Here is a 22,660-nt window from a genome sequence, read left to right as displayed (position 1 = left end):
CAGCCAACTCCGACCACTCCACCTTGGTTGCCTTCGTCTAGCAAACGACGACGACATCAAGAATGAGAGACATTCGACAGTCGGCAGTATAAGAGGTGGACGAGGTCATGTGCAGTGGAGATTCGTCGCTCGCTTCCTTCCAGCAGGATGATCAGGACGCATCGGCCGAGGGGCCACGCCTGGAATTGCGCCTCCGTCTTCCAGCAGACCAAGCTGTTTCGCCACATCGACCTGAACGAGTGCGAGCCACCGCAGGACCAGATATTGGGAGCTGATCCACGCAATGGCTGGGACGTGACTGAAAGAAGAGCCAAACGACAGCGGATTGAGAAGCTGGCCGACGACTTTCTGAATGGCAGCCAGCTCCACATCCACTCGGCCAGGCTGGACCCACAGCGCTTGAAGGCCGCCTTGACTCTTTCCCTTGCAAGGCCCAGAGATGCAAAAGCAGCTGTGGAAGAGATCCATGTGCAGGAGAAATCCGATGCTGTCTGGGAGGATGTAGACGACGATCGAGAGGTTTTGAAGGCGCTGGCATCTGCGAGGAGAAGTGGTAATGGAGATGGCACGACTGCGGTCGAGAATGATGTCCCTGTCTCTGGCGAGATAGCGATAATCGAGGCCCAAGCCAGCTGTGGTCCGAAGAGGCGTCTGAGATCTGGCAAGGTGATAGCAGGACCCAGTGAGGAAGCGCTTCGGAAAGCTGCAGAGCTTCGCAACCGCCGATTTCGACCATCGGGTGTCGACGTCGCCCACGAGTCCCAGATACAGTCCTGCCTGCGACCAGTCGTCCCAGAGACCCAAGACCTGCCTACTGAGTCATCAATTGTGGACTCTGCTTCAGACTGCGGTCCTACACCTACACCAGGATGGACGAGTTCCAAGTGGCTCCAAAGCGGTGCTTTCCAACTGCCTAAGAAGAGTGTGGATGAAGACTGCAGTAAAGATGAGCTGGGTGCCACCTCGATCTTCGCGCCCTCACAACGATCTCGCACTCGCACTCGCCCACTGACCAGAACAGCCTCTGCTTCGAATAGATCCACCTCTTCGGATCTCCACGATTCTTGTACGTTACAAGAAACTGTGACACAGGGTACTAGTGCAAGCATTCCATCTGCCGCATTGATTCCAGAGACGTCACATCCTTCGCGAGCAGTATCCCTGACCCAGGACGAGAGCATGTCATGCAAGCAACCTGGGCCAACTGCAGAAGACAATAGCCAGACGGAGCTGCTTCACCGCCAAGGTCTTCATGTGGCTCCGCGAAAGTCTTGGGTTGCTGTCAACGAATCTTCAATGGCTCGTGGTGAATCTGACCAAGGGGACGGATACTCGACTGGCCATGCAGCAGACCTTGTTGAAGAACCAGCGCAAATCGTTCGCAAAGCTTCAAAAGGAAGATCAACAAAGTCGACAGGGAACACACAGTCAGTAAAGGATGCCGAACAGTCTACGAGGCGACGATCAGCACCGTCAGAATCTCAGCGTCAAGTGGAAGTGGACGCAACATTGCCTACCAACCCGAGAGTAGACGCCTTACGAGATGGAGCACAGTACAACTCGATCGCTGTCGGCGGTGCTTCGCCATTTGTGTATCGCAAGCGCACCACAAACTCGAACGGCAATACACCCGAAGTTGAGTCTGTCAAACCGCCTCCACATCAGCCAAGCAAGACTCCTCGAAGAAAGATGGTCTTTCCATCTTCAGACAGCCCCCGTCTCAATGTGCTCGCGCCACATACTCCTCTTGCCGACGAACATCTCAACAAGATCCTCCCCAAAGATGCGACTTCTGGTCCACGCTCATCCGCTGCTAGAAGAGCTCTTCGTGAAGAGCTTCGAGCATCAGGGGCAGAGATTTCAAGATGCGCGGATGATCCCTCATCGTCGCAAGGAGAACCTGCGGCTGAGCATGAGCACCAAGAGGCAACTTCCGCCGAAGATTCGACTACTCTTCGAGAGTATGTTGCTTCACCTGAGCCAATGCCAGTCCAGAATTTCGAGTACCAACCAGCTTGGCCTGGTACCCAAGATCAACTAGCACAGGCATACAAGAACCTGTTCAGTTCACCAGACAAGACTGATACCACTTTGTACCTGGGAGAGAAAGGCACACCTGGAACTGCCATGGGACCTGACGGCGACACCAAGTCAGGGCGAAGGCCACTGAAGCAACTGTCACAAGAACCTATACCTATGCCAAGCACGCAAGCTCTCCTGGATGGCTGGGAAGGATGGTCAACGATCAAGAAGCCCAGGTCTGGAGGCAAGCGGTCGAGCCTGGTGCAGTCGCCTACCATGGGCAAAGGCGCCGTGATCAGCTCCGACCCAGGCCAGTCACTCAATGCTGCAGACAGAAGGAGAAGCAGTCTGCGCTATTCGATGCCTACTTACGAGTCGCCTGGAAAGACTCCAGCGAAAGACATCAACTCACTACCCACACCCAGACTAGACGCACCTCAGCCAGTGCAACAGTCACTAGGCTCTATGAAATCCGCCACCAGACGCAGCACCGGCGGCGCGCCCTCTTCGCTCTGCTTCGGCTTCTCAACCCTCGACTTACCAACAGCCGCACCGCAACCAAAAGAGACGGGACACTTGTCAAAGACACTCGAAGACCTCAGCTTTGGCCAAACCATGAGCAGCATCCAACCGCCACAGCGGCAGCCCGAACCAGACTGCTATTCCCAAGATCTTGACCTCACCATCACGCAAATCGCAGATAACATCCTAACGACCGGCGTAGAGAGTTTCACGACAAGCGAGCACGGAAACGGGACATTCAGCTTCTGACGAGATACACTTTCTATCCAGCGCTTGCATCAACCACCTACTAATCTTCTTCAAACATCCAACTTCAACTTCATCAAATCCCGCTGCACAATCTCCTCCTTCATCCCCTCCAACTCCTCCATATCCCCGGGCCCAAACACAAACCTCCCCTGCAACCACTCCCTCCTCTCCCGCGTCAACCACACCAACGTATCCGCCGCCAGCTCCGGCGTCTCCGTGAGCATGAAATGCATATTCTCGGGCATGTTCAGCGCCGTCTCCGTTTTCGCGCCGCAGGGGTGGATCGTGTATGCCAAAAGACCCTTCAAAAAAACCGTTAGGTTCTAACTCATTGTAACCCAGAAAGAAACGAGGATGAGGACTTACCTGCTCCCCATACTCCACCCCCAAAAACTCCGTCAACCGAACCTGCGCCGTCTTACTCCCCTGATACGCGCTCGCCCCCGGCATAGTCACAAACGCCCCGGCACTCGTAACCGTCACAACCGTCTTCTGGACGGAGTTCAAAAGCAACGGAATCGCCGCCTGCGTCACCAAAAACGTTCCCTTGAGATTCAGCTCCCACGTCGCCCACCAGTCCTCCGCATCGATCTCGTGTAGTGGTTTCCACGTCTCCAGCCGCGAGGCGTTGTTGATGAGGATGTCGAGCTTCCCGTCGAAGGCTGTGGAGAGGGTTGAGAAAGCCTTCGCCACGTCCTTCTTGTCTGCGATACTTCCCTGCAATTTCACGACCTGGGGCTCCGTCCGTCCGGCGGCCTGCGCGGCGGTTTTGATTTTGGTTTCTGCGGAGGAGAGATCGCTTCGTGCGAATATGGCGATTCGCGGGAAGCCGGCTTGGGCGAAGGAGATTGCTGTTGCGAGGCCGATGCCTTTGGAGGCGCCGGTTATGAGGACGGAGAGGTTGGGGGGTTCCTTGAGGGAGAGGGGCGAGATGAAGGGGTAAGTGTCGGTGTGGGAGGTGGTTGTGGGGGTGAGTTTTGGGGGAGTCATGGCTATAGTTGGTTGGTTCTCTAGCCGGCTGAGAAGGAGGGAGGGAGGAGAACTGGTTGCAGAGTCGCAGTAGTTGGGGTGGAAGAGGGAGAGGTGAAGAGGTTAGGTCGTCAATCTTGAAGGTATATAGATCTAATAACCAAGGGTGGACCTAGCTTGCATGCACGATCCACCTCAACTCAAACTAGTCGCCTCGCACGAGACAGGTACTGTAACAATGAATCATCTAGATCCTCCCTCGTTCGTCCTTCGGCCAAGAGATCCTCCTCTATCTCCATCAAGATTCAGAATCACTACGTAGAGCAAAAAGGTACGCTCCCTAACCTCTTTTCGTATCCACTCGGCCAGGCCCTCTCAGCAAACCCTAATCCCATCCCCAAGTCCTACACGAGCTACCTATTGGCTTTTCGGGAGCTAGAACTGGAGTGTGCTTGCTTGCTTCAAAGACTTGGTCATGTACACGTGGACGGAACGTGAAAAGTGATCGATCCCTTCCCTCCCGTGAGGCGTGTGTCGTGCGGCGGATATTACGATTTTCGTTTCCTCCGTTTGGGCAAAATTCCTGGAGATAGGGCTGGGGAATTGTCCGAGGGGTGATGAGCGAGGCTATGATGGCGATAGGTGATGAAGTTGGGTGTTGTACGAATGTGGGGATCCAGGGTTGTACGAGCGTAGGGGGTGGTTGTACGAGCGTAGATTTTGGGTGAGGCTTGATGGTCTTGTTGATGTTGCCGAAACGACATCTGGAGAATTTGCCGTACCTATAGGCCAATGTCTGGCTCGGTATGTATGACGATTGCTAGCCTGGCTACTTACACAACCAAACGGTCAACTCCTATTCTCATCTGATAGGTGCTGCAAGTTTTGTGGTCCTGCCGTTTTTTTTTATATTATTATTGTGTCATTTTTGTTGAAGAACACAATGCATGCTACACTCTACTGAACGGGATATCTCGACAAGGACTGTTAGAGCTAACGTGATGATTGCCTTTGGTGTAGCGTTGTTCAAGCACTACAATATCTGACTTTGCTGACAACAATGTCGCTCCCTTGTCTCCTACACTGTCGACTGCGAGCGCGATGTGAGCGCCTGGATTGCAACGCACGCTTGTCCATAAGAGCCTTCCAAATCACGCCAGAATGAGAAGCCGTGGTGGATTCAAAAGAATCTTTTAGCCACGATCTTGACTGCAGTCACCGTTCAACTCTGTTTTCGCTGCGCTTTCCGACATTGAAACTCTCGAAACATTACCATCAATGCGAAAGAAGGACACAGTCCCAGATGCTTGACCTATAACAAGCAGGTTGCCGTACACTGCCGAATTGACTCCACGATACTCGTGTGGCAGCCAAAGAACTTCTTCGGCTTTACACTGTATCCAGGGGTCCTGGAAGGCTACACAGCTAGTGGGAAGTGTGCGTATCGTTCGTGGATAAGCGATGTAGGGAGGAGTATCGAAGGTGCACATGTTGGTCCGCAAACATGCTGCGTGTTCGTCGAAGGCTAGCTGGTCTACACGTCCATCGTGTTGGAATTGGCGGATCTCTTGGCCTGTACGAGCATTCCATACCCGCACTGTGTGATCAAATGATCCTGATGCTACCATTTGCCCGTCCGGAGAAAAGGCCACCGCTGTAACGATGTCATCGTGGCCTTCGAGCTTCTGTATGTTCTGGCTCGTACTAGTGAAGTCGCTCCATAGTCGTACTGTTCCGTCACCTGATCCCGATGCTACAGTTTGGCCGTCCCGAGAGAACGTTACTGATGTAATAGAGTTACTATGGCCTTCGAGCTTCTGTAGCTCCTTGCCTGTACGGGTGTTCCATACCCGTACTGTCTTGTCAACTGAACCTGATACTGCTATAAGGCCATCGGGGGACAAGGCTATCGCTGTAACAGAGTCGTCGTGGCCTCCGAGCCTTTGCGTCACCTTCAGCTCTTGCGTTTCCTTGCCTTTTCGAGCGTTCCATAGCCGAATTGTCTTGTCATGTGACCCAGATACTACCATATGCCCGCCTGAAGAGAAGGTCACTGCAGTAACTGTACTATCGTGTCCCTCGAGCGTCTGTGTCTCGCCTGTCACAATATTCCATAGCCGTACCGTCTTGTCGTTTGACCCTGATGCTATCATCGTCCCGTCTGGAGAGAAGACTACTGTTTTCACTTTACTTTCGTGTCCCTCGAGATTCTGCATCTTGCCTGTTAGAGTATTCCATAGCCGTATCGTCTCGTCGTCTGATCCTGATGCCACTAGCTGCCCGCATGGTGAGAAGGCTACTGCATTAATGTCGCCATTATGCCCTTCGAATTTCTGCCTCTCCAGGCCTGTTAACGTATTCCACAGACGAACTGTCTTGTCAAATGAGCCCGATGCTACTACCTTTCCTTCTGGACAAAATGCTACTGCTGTAACGCAGTCATCATGGCCGAGCCTTTGAGTCTGCTCGCCTGTTCGAGTATTCCAGAGCCTTACTGTCCCATCATATGATCCTGATGCTATTATTTGATTGTCCGGAGAGAGGGCGACTGCAGTTACCCAGCTATCGTGCCCCGCGAGCCTCTGCGTTTCCTTGCCCGTAAGAGTATCCCAGAGACGTACGGTTTTATCATGTGACCCTGATGCTACTATCTGCCCATTCGCGGATACGGCTACTGTATTAACATAGCTCTTATGCCCTTCGAGCTTCTGCGTCTCCTCACCCGTAAGAGTATCCCATAGGCGAACCGTTTTGTCGTTTGAAGCTGATACTATGGTGTTCAGGTTCGAAGAGAAGGCTATTGCTGTGACTCCCTCACTATGTCCTTCAAGCCTCTGAGTTTCTAGGCTCCATACCGAGGGTACTCGGGGAAGCAGACTCAGCCACCTAGGGATATACTGTTGGAACTGTCGTCGCACTACGCTTTGCTTCGGCGCGAATACTAGTGCTGAACAATATGTTTGCAAAGGTGCGAGGTCGATTATGTGTCGATTTCGAAGTACAAATCGTATTGCGTCGTCGAGAAACGCGAATAGACGATCTCCTTGGTCGACCTATGTATCGTGAAGTTAAGTGTTGTCCATTCGTGCCTACATTATGTTCGCAACTTACATCCACATGAGTCTGTAGCTCGCGCATATAAGCAATTACCCACGACAGTCGGCCAAGCCAGCTGAGCGCTTCCAGCCAATGCAAAAAGTGCACCTTCAAGAATACATGTACTTGACTGTCGTTGCACAACATCTCTCGCCCCTCCACCGAATGCCACACCCAATAGCAGCACGCATACGCCACGTCTGCTGTAATAATATGCGCCACTTCCTGCTTCCCGAATTCAGTCCGGCGTGTCCTAGGGCTCCTGGCGTTGCAGAGATCCTGATGCAGTGCGCCTTGCTCGCTCAACATGCGAAGACACTTTGCGGCAAGCTTTCGATGATTGTGGACCTTGTCAACTCTGAACTTGTTCGTCTTGCCCTCGCGTATATCGACTAGAAAGTCGCTAAATGAGAGGTGAAACAGTCGAATCGGGGTGAAGGGGTTGCTTGGAATGCTGAGCACAGAGTTCAGCTGTTTAAGCCTCTGACCAATGTTCCTCGGCGGGATCTGGAGAAGACGGCTCAATGAGTGAATGGACAATGGTTCCGCAAGCAGTACGATAGATCCAACGATGTCCCGGAACCCCGCGAGCGCTTGCGCTTCTTCTTCACTGTCTTTGCCTCGTATCATTTGTTCCAGGATCGGGAGATAGGTTTTCTCTAACCCCGAAAACGAAGAGAGACTTTCTTGCCGCAAAAGAGCCGCAAGACGCGCCTGTGGGTCCGCTTCGGCTATAAAGCGGCACATCGTAACTGCGAAGACGAAAAGAGGTACTGCCAAGTCAACAAGTGCCTGGATGCTAGAAGTTCCTGGCCAATCTGCAGGCAGCGGATCACACGTTGTCGACAGCCAATCTTCCTCCTTGATCTCGTCGAACCGGTGTTGGAGATAAGCCCGGATGTCGTGAGCGATGGTCGTTTCTTGGGCCTCCTCGAGCACTACGTCCTGATGCAAATCTCTATCTATCTTCCAAAACCCAAGCTGAACTGGAAGCTCTGGCCGGCTCGTCACAAACACACACAGACGGATTGAGGTAATTGCTGCTGCTCGAGCCAAGAGTGTCAAGATCAAGCTAATATCGCTGCTATGCTCGCATTCATCCATAGCATCGATAATAAGAATCAGAGTCTTTCGCAGATGATCAATGCCATGCAAACCGGCTAGTGGCCTCAAAAGCAAGTGCTCGAACTGTTCGTTCAAATTTTTCGTGCAGATGTCGTTCTTTAAGGCGTCCGCAATCGCATAGTCCATTCTTGGGACCCTCTGGACCAGTTGCTTTGCCAACGTCGGGAAAAAGCGCCGTGCGCTCCCTCGATCTGCTTCACCTCGTTTGAAGAAAAAAGTCGCCCCAAGGCATCCTTGTTCTTTATCGAATCTGCGTGCGATTGTGCGGGAAATAGTCGACTTTCCTGTGCCCGCCTTACCGCACAACCAGAAAATACGCCTGCCATTCGCATTATCAGCCCATTGGTAGATTTCATTGAGTAGATGGATGCGGGTGCCCTCGAGGCATTGTGCGAAACTGCGTTCCGCAAAAGAGTCGTAAGACGCTTCTGCAGCAAACGGAAGTGCCCCAAGATCGGCTTTATTCTCACTAGATATTGCAGCAAGAAGGCGCCTGTTGGCTCGGGCTTTGCCTTCGCCATATATGGCTGGCATGCTGGCGTCCAGAATGCCAAGTAAACAGTATGATAGATCTTCTTCGCGGCTCGTCTCTCTACCTTCGACCCACCTCATTCTTTCTTCATGACTGAACTCCGGAAGTCGTGTACAGTCTTGCAGAACAGCCTGGGGTACACCCGTTCTTGATGCAACTACATCTTCGAGCGACCGACCGGTCCGTAAGCGTATCTGGCTGTTCGGGAATGCGCAGGCTCCTTTATGACCAATGACTTGCCAGTCTTGGGATAAGAAAACTACACATTGTGGTGCTATCAACTCTTGCAAGGTCCATCCTCTCGTGAACCACACGCTGCCTGCGAAGCCGTCGATGTCCTCTCTTGCTTTAACATCGGATAAATACGCAAGGCATACGACGGCATTCAGATACCATCTGAACATCGAGTTGATAGCCTCTGACAACTCCGCGGCGCTATCTTTGTTTATGCAGCAGGTGTCAATCCATATCCACTCGACTCGTGGAATGTGGTTCTTGACATAATCCGCGAAGGCCTCTACTTTCTGAAACCCAGCTTTGTAAGTATTGCGATTCTCTTGGACCTCTCTGTATGTGGCTTCTTCTTCGACCCATCTATGGGACGCAATCACGTACTGCAGATTGCTCTCGGAAGGGAATTCGCGGAATTCAAGAGTGTGGACGTTCAAGAGACGCATAATGCTGATGAGAGAGTTTCGTCCCAGTGATTGGTGCTGAAGACCTGAGTCGCTCGTCGGGGCGCGTTTCGCGGCGAGGTGGCGACGAAGGGCAGTGGGATATCTGATATGCCTCAAGGGTCAGCTGAATGGCTCCACGTTGATATAGTTCACAGACCGCGGGGCAGCTCAGGTCTGGCACCAGAGCCAAATCTTGCACGTGATCAAAGCGTACGCATTCTACTTTCGACTAGGGCTATCAATCAATGCCGCCATGAGCTAGCTGCAAGAGCACGATAAGGTTTCGCCACGCTGGCGAGAATGCCTTCTGCGAGAAAGCACTTGCTTAATCCATTCTTGATTGGTAGAGTAGGTGCGAGGGGGGCGGATCAGGACACTTACTAGTTCTGTGTTATAATGTTGTAATTGACTACTCTATAAGACCAAGGCGCGAAGGCGGGACGCGCGCAAGCGAATGAGAAAAGTTATAATGTTGGTGCAGTCTCTGGTTAAGCAGCCTAATTACACATTTATAGCGCTACAAGAGCGCTACTCCAACGATTCACCTTTACTTGCTGTAGCTGCTAGCAGAGCAAGCAAGTTTGCTCACACGCTCTAGGTATACTTATCTTGCGCTTCAAATCGCTACAAAGCGATATATTATACTAGCAATCTCACTCACCTCTAGCGCTACAGCGCATACTTCACACCGGCGGTAGCTGTCGTAGCTTGGAGAGATGTTTCTTGACAGCCTCGCCGGTAAAGGGCACTGCTTGATGGCCTCGCCGGTGGCTCGACCTCTGCAGCCCTCCACGGATGCTCGCTGCGGAAAGGAAAAGGAATTAAACAGACAGAAAGTTTGAAGAAATAGTTCGGAGGAGTCGGGTAGTGTCGGCGTAGAGGGAAGTTCAGATGGCTAGGGCATGTTGCTTGTGGAAAGGAGGAATTTAGATGTTTGCAGCGTGTCTGCTTGTAGAAAGGGGGAGTTCAGATATTTAGATAAAGAAGTGGCATGGAAACCCGGATACTTACGGTACAAAATTCAGGGAACGTCTACACGGAGAGTTTGATTTTCCCAGGAATGTACCTAGGGGTGTATGGATACAGGCTGTGGTAGCATCATATGAGTGAGTTCGAAAGATGGCCGGTTAATTTCTCGCCCTTCCGATGCGACAAACTCCTTTTCAACCTCGACATTATCGTTTTGACCGTCTGTACGATCAAGTCAGAGCTGCCAAGTTTGTTGAGGAAGCCAGTCGTCCCAAGATGAGGCAATCTCCCGATACCAATACTTATACTTTGCATGTAAGATGAACGTACTCCGCGGCAGTCGTCGGTCCAAAGCCTCATCGAGCTCGACAGCTTTGTGGCTCTCGATTCCATGCGGTGCAGACCATACATGCAATACCGTCAGGCATGTCCAATGTAGTTGGCGTTACTACTTCCCGGTGTTTATGTGCCATGCCGTCCCTTGGACTTTTTCCGGCGAGTACAGCTTACCAATGCTAAGGGGTCGAGTTCCACCGCCAGAATCGTATTTACGGCGCGACTCGCCGCGAACCACATTCTCCAGCGTATTGCTTGTGGGTGTCTTTGGAATCAGCAGGACACTATACCGCATCGTCTTGAGGTTAGGGTCTCACTTACAACGAGGATGCTCAGCCTTATCCAGCCTTTCCGAAAGAGGCAAGTTGTAAGACGCCACAAATATTAGCGTCGTGAGGGCTATACTCAGCTCGAACCAATCATGGTGAGATGGGGTTGGTGCGATGACAAATGAACTCTTGACGATGTAGGTTCCTGTAGACTCTTGTCTTGTTAGCTTCCTCAGGGCAAGTAAAGATCTTGCACGTACCTGGTAATGTTTGATCTCAGGGCCGATGCTTTGTCAAGATCTTGCTGCTGGACGTTGTCAGCTTGGTCTTCGGGACGGACATATCGCATCAAGACCATCGGCAGAAGAGCGACGACATCTATGTCAAGAGTTGAGATATAAAGACTCACAACACCTGACTTATAACCCCATCCACATAGTGTCCATCTTCCCTCGCAAGTCTTCCCTCCCAAGCATCCAACCAAGCCCACCATCCCCACCAACCCCCTCACCCAAATCAAAAACATCCACCATGCTCGCCTACCGCCTCCACGCCTACGCCTCCACCCCACCCCTCCACCTCGACACCCTCCCCGTTCCCACCCCAACCCCAACCCAAGCCCTAATCCACACCTCCCACGCAGCCCTCAACCCCATCGACTGGAAAATCGCCCTGGGCCACGTAGCCGAGCACATGCCTCTCCCCTTCCCGTACACCCTGGGCGTAGACTTCGTCGGCACAATCACCTCTCTCGGCGCCAACTGCCCCTCCCGCCTAAAAAAGGGCGACCGCGTCATGACCCTCTCCCGCGCCCTAGGCGCCTTCGCAGAATCACTGACCATCGAGTCGGACATCCTCGCCAAAGTCCCGGACGGGCTGAGCGATGCCGACGCAGCGACCTTGCCGATCCCAGGGCTCTCCGCGTGGCAGTCTCTCCACGCCGCGGGGCCCCTGGAGCCCGGGATGAAGGTCCTCATCCACGGCGCCAGCGGCGTCGTCGGCGCGTTGGCCGTGCAGCTCGCGAAGGCGAAGGGGTTGCATGTCGTTGGGACGGCGTCGGGGAAGAATAGGGAGTTTGTGGTGGGGCTTGGGGCGGATGGGTTTGTGGATTATACGAGGGAGAAGTTTGAGGATGTTGTGGGGATGGGGAGTGTGGATCTCGTGCTGGATTATGTCCTCGTCGGCGGCGCCGCCAACACCACCGAACGATCGTGGGGCGTGTTGAAAGAAGGCGGGGCGATTGTCAGTTTGGCGGATCCGACGATTCTGGGGAAAATCCCTGAGGGGAAGAGGGGGTTCTTTCCGGAGATTGTGCCGGATGTGGAGGGTTTGGAGAAGTTGGGGCGGATGTTGAGGGATGGGGAGATAAAAGCGAAGGTGGCCAAGGTGTATCGGCGAGGGGAGTTGCTGGAGGGGATGGAAGCTAACAAGGCTGGGGGCACGACGGGGAGGCTGTTGGTGGATTTTAGGAGGGCTTGAAGTTGACGCTGCTGATTTTAATCTTTCGAAGAGAGATAGAACCTACCTCCATCAGCTCCTCTAACGTATGTACAAGATGCCCACAGGCATTGTTGGGAACCAATAGTCCTGAGCTTTGCTTTTGAAGAATGATGTTTTCGAGTTTTACCCTCCCGTATCATCGACTCATGAAGAAACGCCAACGCTATGCAACGCCTGCGCTATGCACTCACTCGTGCTTGAAGCGATCCAAAAGTCTACTCGTCGTCGTCTTCGACTTCCGCGGTCTGAACCATCAGTCAGTAAACATTCTCAAGCGTATTCATCAGTGTCTGTACTCACATTATCATGAAAGTCTCGTCCCTCCTTCGTCTCAACAATCGTTCCAATGCGAATGACAAAGTCACCAAACCTCTCGCCTTCATTCCGCTCAAGAGCATACCTCTTGAGGAGAGGCTTCATGATGCTGAGAATCTCGTCCTCCTTGATGCTGGAACGGAACAGCTTGTTCAGTCTGTTGCCGTGGTAGCCACCACCGAGGTACATGTTGTATGCACCGAAAGCCTTGCCGACGAAGGCGACTTCAGCAAGCCATGGTCGCGCGCAACCGTTGGGGCAGCCAGTCATACGCATGACGATGCTGTCTTGTCGGAGACCGTTCTCTTCGATGGCGCCTTCGAGCTTGGTAATGAGCTCTGGCAGGTAGCGTTCGGACTCTGCCATGGCCAGACCACAAGTTGGGAACGCCACACATGCAGACGACGACAGCCTCAAGGCGGAGAAGTTGGTGTTGTCGAGCTTGTACTTCTTGAGCATCGCCTTCATGTCGTCCAGATCGGCATCGGCAACATTCGACAAGATCAAATGCTGGTTTCCAGTCAATCGGAACTCGCCCTTGTGGACCTTGGCAATCTCGCGAAGACCAGTCTTCATGGGGAAATCTGCTGTGTCCTCAATACGGCCGTTCTCGATGAACATGGTGAAGTGATTCATGCCACGCTCATCCTTGAGCCAGCCAAAGGTATCGATGTTGCTGTCAAACTTGAATGGCTTCGGCTCTTGGAACTTCTGTCCCCAAAGCTCCTCAACCTGGCCCTTGAAGACATCGACACCCATGTCGTCGATGGTGTACTTCAGGCGAGCATGCTTGCGGTTCTTGCGATCTCCGTTGTCACGCTGCACGAGCATAATCTTTTCGCAAGCAATGTGCACCTGCGACTTGTCGACGTAACCGAACATGCGACCGATTTGTGGGTAGGTCTTCTTCATGTTGTGCGTCGAACCCATACCACCACCAGCAAGCAAGTTGAAACCGGCGAGGTCGCCCTTGTCGCGGATGGCGATGAGACCGATGTCGTGGGCGTATACATCGGTGTCGTTGTGAGGTGGAACAGCAATCGTAATCTTGAACTTTCGGGGGAGGTACGTCGGACCGTAAAGAGGCTCAAAGTCTTGCACCGCATCGCCAGCAACTTGGACATCCTTCTCACCATCCATGCCCTTGAGCCAGATCTCGTGGTAGGCAGTCGTGCTTGGCAGGAGATGGTCCGAGATCTTTTGGGCGGATTCTTGTGCCTGAGCGTGCAAGCTGCTCATCTCTGGCAAAGAGCTGCACATCACATTTCTGTTAACATCCCCGCAAGCAGCGATGGTCGTCATGAGTGCGCGGTTGATAGCCTGCATTGCTGGCTTCAGCTTGGCCTTGACCACACCGTGGAATTGGAATGTCTGGCGGGTCGTAAGTTTCATCGTCTCATTGCCAAGGCTGGTTGAGATGTCGTCCATCTGAATCCATTGCTTTGGCGTAGAGACACCACCAGGTAATCGGCATCGGATCATGAAGCTGTAAGCTGGTTCAAGACCTTGTGCCTTGCGCTCATCTCTCAGATCACGGTCATCTTGCATGTATGTGCCGTGGAACTTGGTGAGCTGCTGGTCAGCGGCAGAGATGGCGCCGGTCGAGGGATCATCAAGACCCTCCTGGATGGTACCGCGCAGGAAGTTCGACTGGATCTTGATGTCCTCGTTCGTCATTGGCGGCGGCTCCTCTGGCAGACCCTCAATATTCCCAACACCCAGAGCATCCCAAAGCTTTGGCTCCCACTCCTGGTATCCCGTCTGGTAGCCATCAGGATCCTGGTCATCACCAAGGCCGCAATCGACGATCGACTTGCCGCCGAGAGTGGCCAGACGTGCGAAGAGATCCTTTCCTGGCTTGTTGTAGTAGTGCTTGTCCTCTTTGCGTGGCCAGTAGTGAGAGTCACCAAGAGCAAAGACGGAGTAGTTCACGCCTGCAAGATCAAGATCGGTTGAGTTCTTGACAGCCTCCCACATGTTGCGTCCGTTTTGAGGAAACTCTCCCTGTCCGGCAGTGGAACTGATGAAGATGACGTTCTCCTCACTCGCAAGGTCCTCAACTGGGTAATCGTCCATGGCCATGGACAGCGTCTTCAAGCCACGCGCCTTACCACGGTTTGCAAGTCTCTTAGCCAGATTCTCAGCGTTGCCGTTGTCGGAAGCGAAGAGAACCGTCATTGGAGCGCCCTGAAGACCTTCGAGGAGAGCTTCATACGCACCCTTGGCCTTCCTCTTCTGCACCTTGCGGACTTCAGACCCGTAGGATTCAGAGAGGTTCGCGTGGAATTGCGGATGCCGTCTCATGAGCTGGGTCAACTTGTTGTCCCTAGCCAAGAATGCCTTCAGTTCCTCCTTGATGCGCTCAGAGTCAAGTTTGAAGTTCTCCTCGTTCTTCTCTTCGGCCTTGGGGTCCCATCGGTAAAGTGGCCAGTATCCAAGATCGACAGCCTTCTTCGTCTCCTGCAAAGCCTTCAATGGACTGTCGGACTCCTTGTCGTATGGAAGGTAGGCCAAGACCACGGAAGGACCCTCGAACTGCTCGGCCTCTAGCATAGCCTGCAGGACTTGGGTGTAGCTGCTGTACACGGCAGTGCTGGCGACGTAGGCGTTGCCGAAGTTCATGGCGTACAAGCCAATGTCCTTCTTTCTCCGAGCAGCATCAGCAGCTGCACGCTCGCTGTAGGGGGTCGAATCGATGATGAGCAGGTTGACATTCTCGCCACTTGCCAGCACGTGGTGGACACCGCTGTTGCCGAGATCGTAGCTCCACGCATCGCTGCCAATAAGCCATTGGGATTCCTTGTAGAAGAGACCCTTCGCGCTGAGAAGCTTGGATGCTGCAGGAGATCCATCGTTGGAGAGTCGGCTCACAACCTCTGGAGCCAGCTTGTTCGCCTTGTCGTTCTCCTCAGCTACGAGTGCCCACTGCGACAACCACTTCTGCGGGGTGTCGGTCGTGAAGTCTCTGGTCTTCGCAGCGGCCTCCACTTCCGCAATGAACCGCTTGCGGTGCTCCTTTCGTGCGAGGAGAGATCCAAATCCAAACTCTGGGGAGGCTCGTACAGTATCACCAATACCAGCATTCTGTGCCTTGAGCGCGTTTGCGATGTATAGTCGTTGACCAAAGAGGTGATCCAGAATCTTCATGTATGCATTCTCCAGCGCAGGTTGCTTAAGCTCCAACTCTTTCTGCGAGGCCTGAGGTCCATTGTGGGCTCCAATCTCGAGATTCTGAATCGGTGACTTCGAGGTCAAGTTCTGGAAGATGCCGCTCAGAGCCTGGGTGATGGTGGTGTACTCGATATAGCCCAATTGATATCCAACGATAAGAGGAGCTGCACCGCCCTCCGCATTCGACTTCAACGACATGAGCAGATCCAGCAAGATTGGTCCCCATTTCGTGGTCTTCCTCTTAATTTGCTCCAAAACCGCTATCCTCTTCACAGATCGTGGCACCGCTGCAATCAAACGCTCTGTGAGCCATGGCCTGTAAAGGACAGGCGTGATTAAGCCTACTCTCGAGAAGAAGTCGGCTGGAGTTGCAGCATCGAATTCTGCGCTGAAAAGTCCAGGGTCGCTACCAAAAAGGAACAAGGCATTCTCGGCGTTCGCTGGGCCGGTGTAGTGGAATGCACTGTATTGCCGTCCAGTCTGCGCCTTGATCTGTGCCCAGATAGCTGTACAAGTCGTATCGACATCCTCAGAGCTCACCGGCTTCGGCTGCGACTCGATCGTGGTAGCGGATTCGGCCTCGGAAGCTCCCGAACTGCTATTTTTCCGGTCCGAGGAAGAGGAAGAAGCAGACGAAGCATCCCTTGGGCTAGCCAGGCCAGAAGCTGCGCCTGAAGGTGCCAATTGTTCAGTGTTGCCGCCAATCTCAATGCCCGAAGCCCTCTGCGGTGCGAGTCCTTCGCTAACATAGATGTTGGATTCGTCGCTCTTTGTGGCCTGGTATTGTCTCGCCACATCCATAGGAATGACACTCGACACCCACTGCCGACTCTCGTGTGGAATAGGCGAGTCTTGTTGGCTGTTAGCTGCATCGAAGAAATGGATGACACCTCTTCCACTCCGGATAGCCAATGCGTGTGCGGTCAATGCCAAGTCTTGCGCCTCTTGCAACGAATTGCTCTGCAGGAATGTAAAGCCCGTGTTTCTGATGCTCGTGATGTCGCCATAATCAGGAAACCCACTGGGATGCAGGCTCACGTGGATGACCACGGGATATTGGGCGAGTCGGTAGAGGTGGGGTATGCTCTTGACCAGCACGCCGCTTCCGGTAGTGACGGTCGTGATCTTGCCATTGCGCACGCGACTGTAGACGTCCAGCAACGGGTCTGCATTGTGCCGTACAGAGTATATCTCTGGCGTCTGTCTGCACACGATACTCGAGGCTTCCTTGGCGGCGTACTGCTTGAGGTGCTTGGAGAATTCCGAGTCGGCGGCGAGGGAGGGCTGGACGGAGACGACGGCGTCGGAGGAGAGGTATGCGATGCGAGCGACTGGGAGATGGAGAGGAAGCAGTTAGCATGTGGTGCTCAGTGTGCATCCTGTCGTCGGCTGCGTCGTCGGATGAGGCCATCCGGGTGGTCGCAGAGAGCCACTGCTGCCAATGGCGGGGCGGGGATTGTGCGTGTGTGAGACGTACCTGCTTCGCCGGCGGTGGTGATGGAGGCCATGCTGCCTCGCGCGGTGTAGGAAGGCTGCAGACCAGGCTGTGGCTGTATGTGGTCGTTCTTTCTGTCTACTGCATGTCTGCGCACAGCAAGGTGGTGGCGATCTCGGCGAGGGTCATCCAGAGCCGAGAAAACTTGCACTCCAGACTCGCGGCATCTGCCATTTGGTCATCAAAGTCGCCGCCCCATTTGATTGGCTGCGCCCGTCTCCACGAGGCAAATTCACGATGGCGACATCGTCCTAGTCTCTTTCTAGTGCCGACAAAGAGTGGTCATGGACTTGAACACCACTCCCGCAATCCTTCCATTCGGATGCCATATGCAGGTAATAGACAGAATCATGGACGATTACTATGACATGTTGTTGCAGCGAATCAGCCCTGACAAGGATGGCCATTAGTTCGAGTGCCCCTGTCCACCTCTCACTCAACCCTAGCATGTCGTGAACATCATGTCTGTCACAACTGGCAGCTTTCTCGAACGTCAAGCAGAAGAATATGAGTTGAAATCAACACTCTTTATAGTCTCCTACTTGCCACCTCACATCTTACCCTGAACAGCTTCCCTCTCCTTCTCACTCCCCGCCGGCGTCTCTGCCAACTCAGCAGGCACCCCATACAACATCTCAGTCCCCCCATCTTTTCTTCCCCTCCCCTTCCCAAAGATCGACCTCACCACACCCACAATAGACTCCCTCCCCTCCCAAATCGGAATCAAGGTGATCGTCGAGGAAGCAAAGAATGCCCACAGGAAGACCACCACAATCCATCCAACGAAGAATCCCTTCGAGAAGACATAGTGGGTTGCGTACATTGGTATCGGCCAGAGAATTAGGAAGCAGAGCGTGAGTGTAACGCTTGCGATGATGGCTCGGTTTCGGGAGCGGAGGAGCAGGGACTCATGGGGGTCTTGCGCGGGCGGTTCGATTGTCGATACGACTGCTGGAGTCTCGTTCTTGGGCGCAGGAGAAGTATCGCTTTCAGATTGATGTACGTTTGGTTCTGATTCGTCATCTGGTCGAATGGCATCGTGGAGTAGGTTCCAGTCGTAGTTGTCGGGCTTGATGAATGTGATCAGAGGTGTCAATAGCAGAGGACCGCACAGGGACATCATGTTGCCGGCCACAAGTGGGAGATTTCCAGATAGTGAAGCGACTGTGATCTCGCCGTATTCCTGGTGGGCTTTGAGGAACCAGGCGATCATTGCGGCGCAGGAGCTCAGGACCGGGGAGATGATCACGGCGGCTTTTGACTGCTTCTTCCACATGATAGTGCAGGCCGAGGGAACGATCGCAGAGTCGACGAAGATGCCAATGGCGGTAATGAGGAAGCCAACGGAGAAGCCGGCATGGTTGAAACCGCATGCGATAGATGCTGCAACGACGGCGAAACCGACAGCAGAGTACTCGGAGAAGCGCTTGAGTTGCTTCGGCGTTGCTGCTGGGTTGATGTACGATCGGTAGACGTTGTATCCGAGGAGAGCTGTTGTGGCCACTGTCTCTGATGACCTGCATGGGGTCAGCGAGGGTTTTCTGTGAAGGAAAGATGCGACTGACATTGCGGATGTAATGGCCATGAACACCATGAGCAGCACAGCGATCGCACCCCCATTACCCATGACTACCGCCCACGTCAGACATATCAACAAACCTAAGGACGGTTACTTACTAGCTAAAGCCGCATAGGGCATCGCCATGCCAGACGATACTTCGTACGCAGTCATTCGATTCGGATAAGTTGGAAAGACAGGCAGATGCTCAGTGGCTGCTGCCGCCAAGCCATACGTACTCGCAAGTACGAATGGAATCGTAAACCAGGCAAGGCCACCAAGCAGGTAGCCCTTCGCTGTGCTGCGAGGATCGGCAGCGATGGCTTTCTGGAAGAGTTGGGAATCCACGGCAGCAGCGAAGCCAGCGCCGACGAAAACCAGGCCGACGTAGCCGCCCTCTAATCACTATCAGCGAAGGTCATGCGCGGTCATTGAGGAACAACGTACCGACACTGTTCATGGTCAAGTATGAGCCTTGGGCGTTGCCGGCGACTGGGTGTAGAATGGAAGCTTCTCTTAATAGTGACCACATGCGGTCTGGAGAGCCGATCACACTTGAGGTTGTGTAGACCACGAATATCGACATGAGCATGATGATGTAGATAATTACCGTGTGCACCTACGCTCGTCAGTAGGTGCTCAGCTCTCGCATTGAGTATGTCTTACCCAATCGGTAATGAAAGTAGCCTTGATGCCACCCGCCAGAGTATATATGACCACACCAATCGGCAGCAAGAAACAAGAGCCGTCTCTGTTGATGCCAGTCATGCTCGAGAACAATGCCGACCCTCCGACCAGAAGATTGACGGTAGTGATGATTTGGTACACGAGCGAGTACATCGAGAAGATGATATGAGCGGTTGCGCCATAGCGGACTTTCACCACTTGGAGATAGGTCTGAGCATATGGTGCCTTGCGCTTGAGTTCGATGGCTGCCACCGAGAAGAGCAGAATCTGTACCGATGCACCAGCTGCGTACTTGACCTGAAGTCAGCCTGCGAATCGCTGTTCTGACATGAATTTCTTACCCAGAATGGTCCAGAAACACCATAACTATATCCATAGCTTGTCGAAGTTAACAGAGTCGCCACGATCGTCCAAGACGAAACCACAGCAGAAGCCGTCAATCCAAACTTGACCGAGTGCTTCGCCGTCATGAACATCTCCGTGTCCTGCTTCTCATTCATATATTTTGCCAGATACCACGAGACGTAGGACATGCCCAGAGCAAAGGCAGCTCCCACGCCGACGATGATGCCATAGCCGACTCCTTGGCTCAAGGGCGGCGATATCTGAAAGGTGTCTGCCATGGTGATTGTGTCGGGAAGTCCAGCTTCCAGACCAGAAGATGAGGGTCAAGAGAAATTCACATCTTACATTCGAGCGCTGCTCAGATTTATAGTCTGACGTGCCGGCCGAAGCCCCCAGATCTGCAAATCCTGGTGAGCCATGCCGTTATCAGTGTTGGGATTGCTATCACTCCCAGGTCGGACTCCAATTTACTGGACAGCAAGATCCAAATCCATGATCACGGCCTCGTGGTGAGCTTCTTTGCCCACAGAATTGGCCGTTGATCATTGGTCGTGACTGAGCTCGAGATCCTGGAGAAGCTGCCTGTTCAGCGTATTGGTGCCTGTAAAATTGAAACAGATTCCTGGCCTATCTATGACCCTTCGGGCGTTGTGGCGATTGATGGGGCGGCCGTCGGCGAACTCTGATACCGCATCTTGGGAGAGCTGTACCGTGATGCACTTCTCTTTGGACTCAGGCGTTTGCCATTCAATCCTTTCTGATTTTGTGGTATCGACCGTGGAAAGGTATGGTGAGGTTGAAGCAAGGTTTAGGCTAAATGGCGTGGAGCACGTGCTAGCGTGTTGCTGCCGAGATTTCGTCGAGCCATTGGCGCGTGCTTTCCTCCATCAAACCTCTAGACGGACGTAAACGCAAGTGTAAGTGTCATCGCTTTTCGCCTGTATTTCTTTGCCCAGCACTTTGAACATGAAGCACTCAATGGCTCTGAGCAGTGCCAATACACTGACAAGGAGGCCAACGAGCCAAGCCTTTTCGATATGCCATCGGTGTTTGTACAGAGCTCTTTCTGTGGACTCCAAAAGAAGCCTTTCCAGCCTGGCCCGCCATGGCTCTCCCTTTGCACGATCTCGAGTCCGACCGAATCAGAATTTTCCCGTTTCGAAGCTATACCGATCGCTTGCACCTAGAACGCAGGCAAGGCTTTTCAGCAAAGGTGGAACAGCTCCCACAACGCTAGAAGAGCATCAGAAAGAGGTTGAGAAAGTTGCAGCAAGCGTTAGAGGCTTCTACGAGCGCGGCGAGAAGTTTCGCATGTTCCATGACGGCACAAACAGCACGAGGAAGTCAGCAGTGGGCAGAGATCCCAGGAAAGTCGTGGATACCAGCAGATTGAATCATGTCGTTCGCGTTGATACCGAGAAACGTACGGCGTTGGTTGAGCCGAATGTACCAATGGATCGATTGGTCGAGGAGACATTGAAATATGGTCTTGTACCACCTGTGGTCATGGAGTTCCCGGGCATCACTGCTGGAGGTGGATACTCGGGCACTTCAGGCGAAAGCAGCTCTTTCAAGCACGGCTTCTTCGATCAGACCTTGAACGAGGTGGAGATTGTGCTCGCGAACGGAGAGGTCACGACGGCATCAGAAAGCAAGAATGCAGACCTATTTCGAGGAGCAGCTGGTGCAGTGGGGACTTTGGGAGTTACCACCATGGTCGAATTGCGGCTTCATCCCGCTACGAAGTTCGTCGAGACTACGTACCATCCCGTGAAGAGCATGCAGGAAGCTATATCGACTCTACAGGACTTCACATCTCGCCCTGAAGACTTCGACTACATTGACGGCATCATGTACTCTCAGAAGAGTGGCGCCATCGTCACAGGCCGTATGACAGACACTCCGAACCCCGATCTCACGGTACAACGTTTCAGTGCGGCCTCAGATCCCTGGTTCTATCTCTTTGTTCAAGATCGCATCGCTAAGAATCCACATCCTACTTCGGATGCTATTCCGCTGCCAGACTACCTCTTCAGATACGACAGAGGCGGTTTCTGGGTTGGTAAAGCGCCTTTCACATATTTCAAAGGCGTCCCATTCAACAACGTCACCCGCTGGTTCCTCGACGACTTCCTTCACACGCGCATGCTTTACAAAGCCCTCCATTCCAGTGGTCGGTCGGAGCAGATGATCGTGCAAGATCTTGCACTGCCATATCCTACTGCTGTTGAGTTCGTGGAGAGGATGGACGAATCGCTAGGCATCTGGCCACTCTGGCTTTGTCCGCTAAAGCAGAGTCCACACCCTACGATGCATCCGCACTATCAGGAATTCGAAGCAGACGGAAAGACACTGAAACCCATGTTGAACATCGGACTATGGGGCCAAGCACCAGCAACCCACGAAGGCTACATCGCCGCCAACAGAACCATCGAAAAGACGCTCCAGGAACTCAGAGGAATGAAATGGCTCTACGCGCAAACATACTTCTCCGAGAACGATTTCTGGAAAGACTTCGACAAGAGCTGGTACGATTCTTTGCGCGAGAAGTACCACGCTACATCTCTGCCGAGCGTCTACGAGAAGGTCAGAGTCGATGTAGATGCTGAGCGTCAGGCAAAGCAGAATGCGCCGTGGAGCAAGCGACTGCTGGACGTGTGGCCCTTGGCGGGCTTGTATGGCTTGAGGAAGTCTATCCAAAGCAAGGACTACTTGCTCGCGAGGAATGCTTCGTGGAAGGATTGGGTTCCTAGGTCATGAACAGTGAAAGCGCGGCTGGAACGAACGACATCCTTCCCGTGGACATGTATGCGGTCGCGATGG

General features: G+C 53.2%; 7 protein-coding genes across 7 annotated transcripts; 3 read left to right on the top strand and 4 right to left on the bottom strand.

The window, feature by feature from the left end:
• Positions 1-147: 147 nt before the first annotated feature.
• Positions 148-2,793, top strand: M409DRAFT_58091 (uncharacterized protein; the record flags this gene model as incomplete). The annotated part of the gene is made up of 1 exon (XM_033813815.1): positions 148-2,793. One exon carries the CDS (start codon positions 148-150, stop codon positions 2,791-2,793), a length of 2,646 nt encoding a protein of 881 aa, XP_033663566.1.
• Positions 2,794-2,843: 50 nt separating this feature from the next.
• M409DRAFT_26913 (uncharacterized protein) lies at positions 2,844-3,783 on the bottom strand (the record flags this gene model as incomplete). The annotated part of the gene is made up of 2 exons (XM_033808331.1): positions 2,844-3,095; positions 3,160-3,783. 2 exons carry the CDS (start codon positions 3,781-3,783, stop codon positions 2,844-2,846), a joined length of 876 nt encoding a protein of 291 aa, XP_033663565.1.
• A 1,172-nt stretch (positions 3,784-4,955) lies between these two features.
• Positions 4,956-8,517, bottom strand: M409DRAFT_37371 (uncharacterized protein; the record flags this gene model as incomplete). Its single annotated transcript, XM_033810720.1, has 2 exons — positions 4,956-6,815; positions 6,874-8,517. The coding sequence occupies 2 exons, from the start codon at positions 8,515-8,517 to the stop codon at positions 4,956-4,958; spliced, it is 3,504 nt and encodes a 1,167-aa protein (XP_033663564.1).
• A 2,780-nt stretch (positions 8,518-11,297) lies between these two features.
• M409DRAFT_26912 (uncharacterized protein) lies at positions 11,298-12,245 on the top strand (the record flags this gene model as incomplete). The annotated part of the gene is made up of 1 exon (XM_033808330.1): positions 11,298-12,245. The coding sequence occupies one exon, from the start codon at positions 11,298-11,300 to the stop codon at positions 12,243-12,245; it is 948 nt and encodes a 315-aa protein (XP_033663563.1).
• A 236-nt stretch (positions 12,246-12,481) lies between these two features.
• Positions 12,482-17,260, bottom strand: M409DRAFT_26911 (uncharacterized protein; the record flags this gene model as incomplete). Its single annotated transcript, XM_033808329.1, has 3 exons — positions 12,482-12,511; positions 12,567-17,083; positions 17,230-17,260. 3 exons carry the CDS (start codon positions 17,258-17,260, stop codon positions 12,482-12,484), a joined length of 4,578 nt encoding a protein of 1,525 aa, XP_033663562.1.
• A 537-nt stretch (positions 17,261-17,797) lies between these two features.
• On the bottom strand, positions 17,798-20,115 carry M409DRAFT_68968 (uncharacterized protein; the record flags this gene model as incomplete). Its single annotated transcript, XM_033818069.1, has 7 exons — positions 17,798-17,848; positions 17,933-18,764; positions 18,813-18,876; positions 18,925-19,203; positions 19,253-19,424; positions 19,472-19,783; positions 19,834-20,115. 7 exons carry the CDS (start codon positions 20,113-20,115, stop codon positions 17,798-17,800), a joined length of 1,992 nt encoding a protein of 663 aa, XP_033663561.1.
• An 827-nt stretch (positions 20,116-20,942) lies between these two features.
• Positions 20,943-22,597, top strand: M409DRAFT_68967 (uncharacterized protein; the record flags this gene model as incomplete). The annotated part of the gene is made up of 2 exons (XM_033818068.1): positions 20,943-20,968; positions 21,037-22,597. 2 exons carry the CDS (start codon positions 20,943-20,945, stop codon positions 22,595-22,597), a joined length of 1,587 nt encoding a protein of 528 aa, XP_033663560.1.
• Between the last annotated feature and the right edge of the window lie 63 nt (positions 22,598-22,660).

Source organism: Zasmidium cellare (genome assembly GCF_010093935.1).
Source record: "Zasmidium cellare ATCC 36951 unplaced genomic scaffold M409scaffold_34, whole genome shotgun sequence".
NCBI lineage: Eukaryota > Fungi > Ascomycota > Dothideomycetes > Mycosphaerellales > Mycosphaerellaceae > Zasmidium > Zasmidium cellare.
Note: the sequence above shows the minus strand (reverse complement) of the source record. Positions and strands in the feature narration are given on the sequence as shown.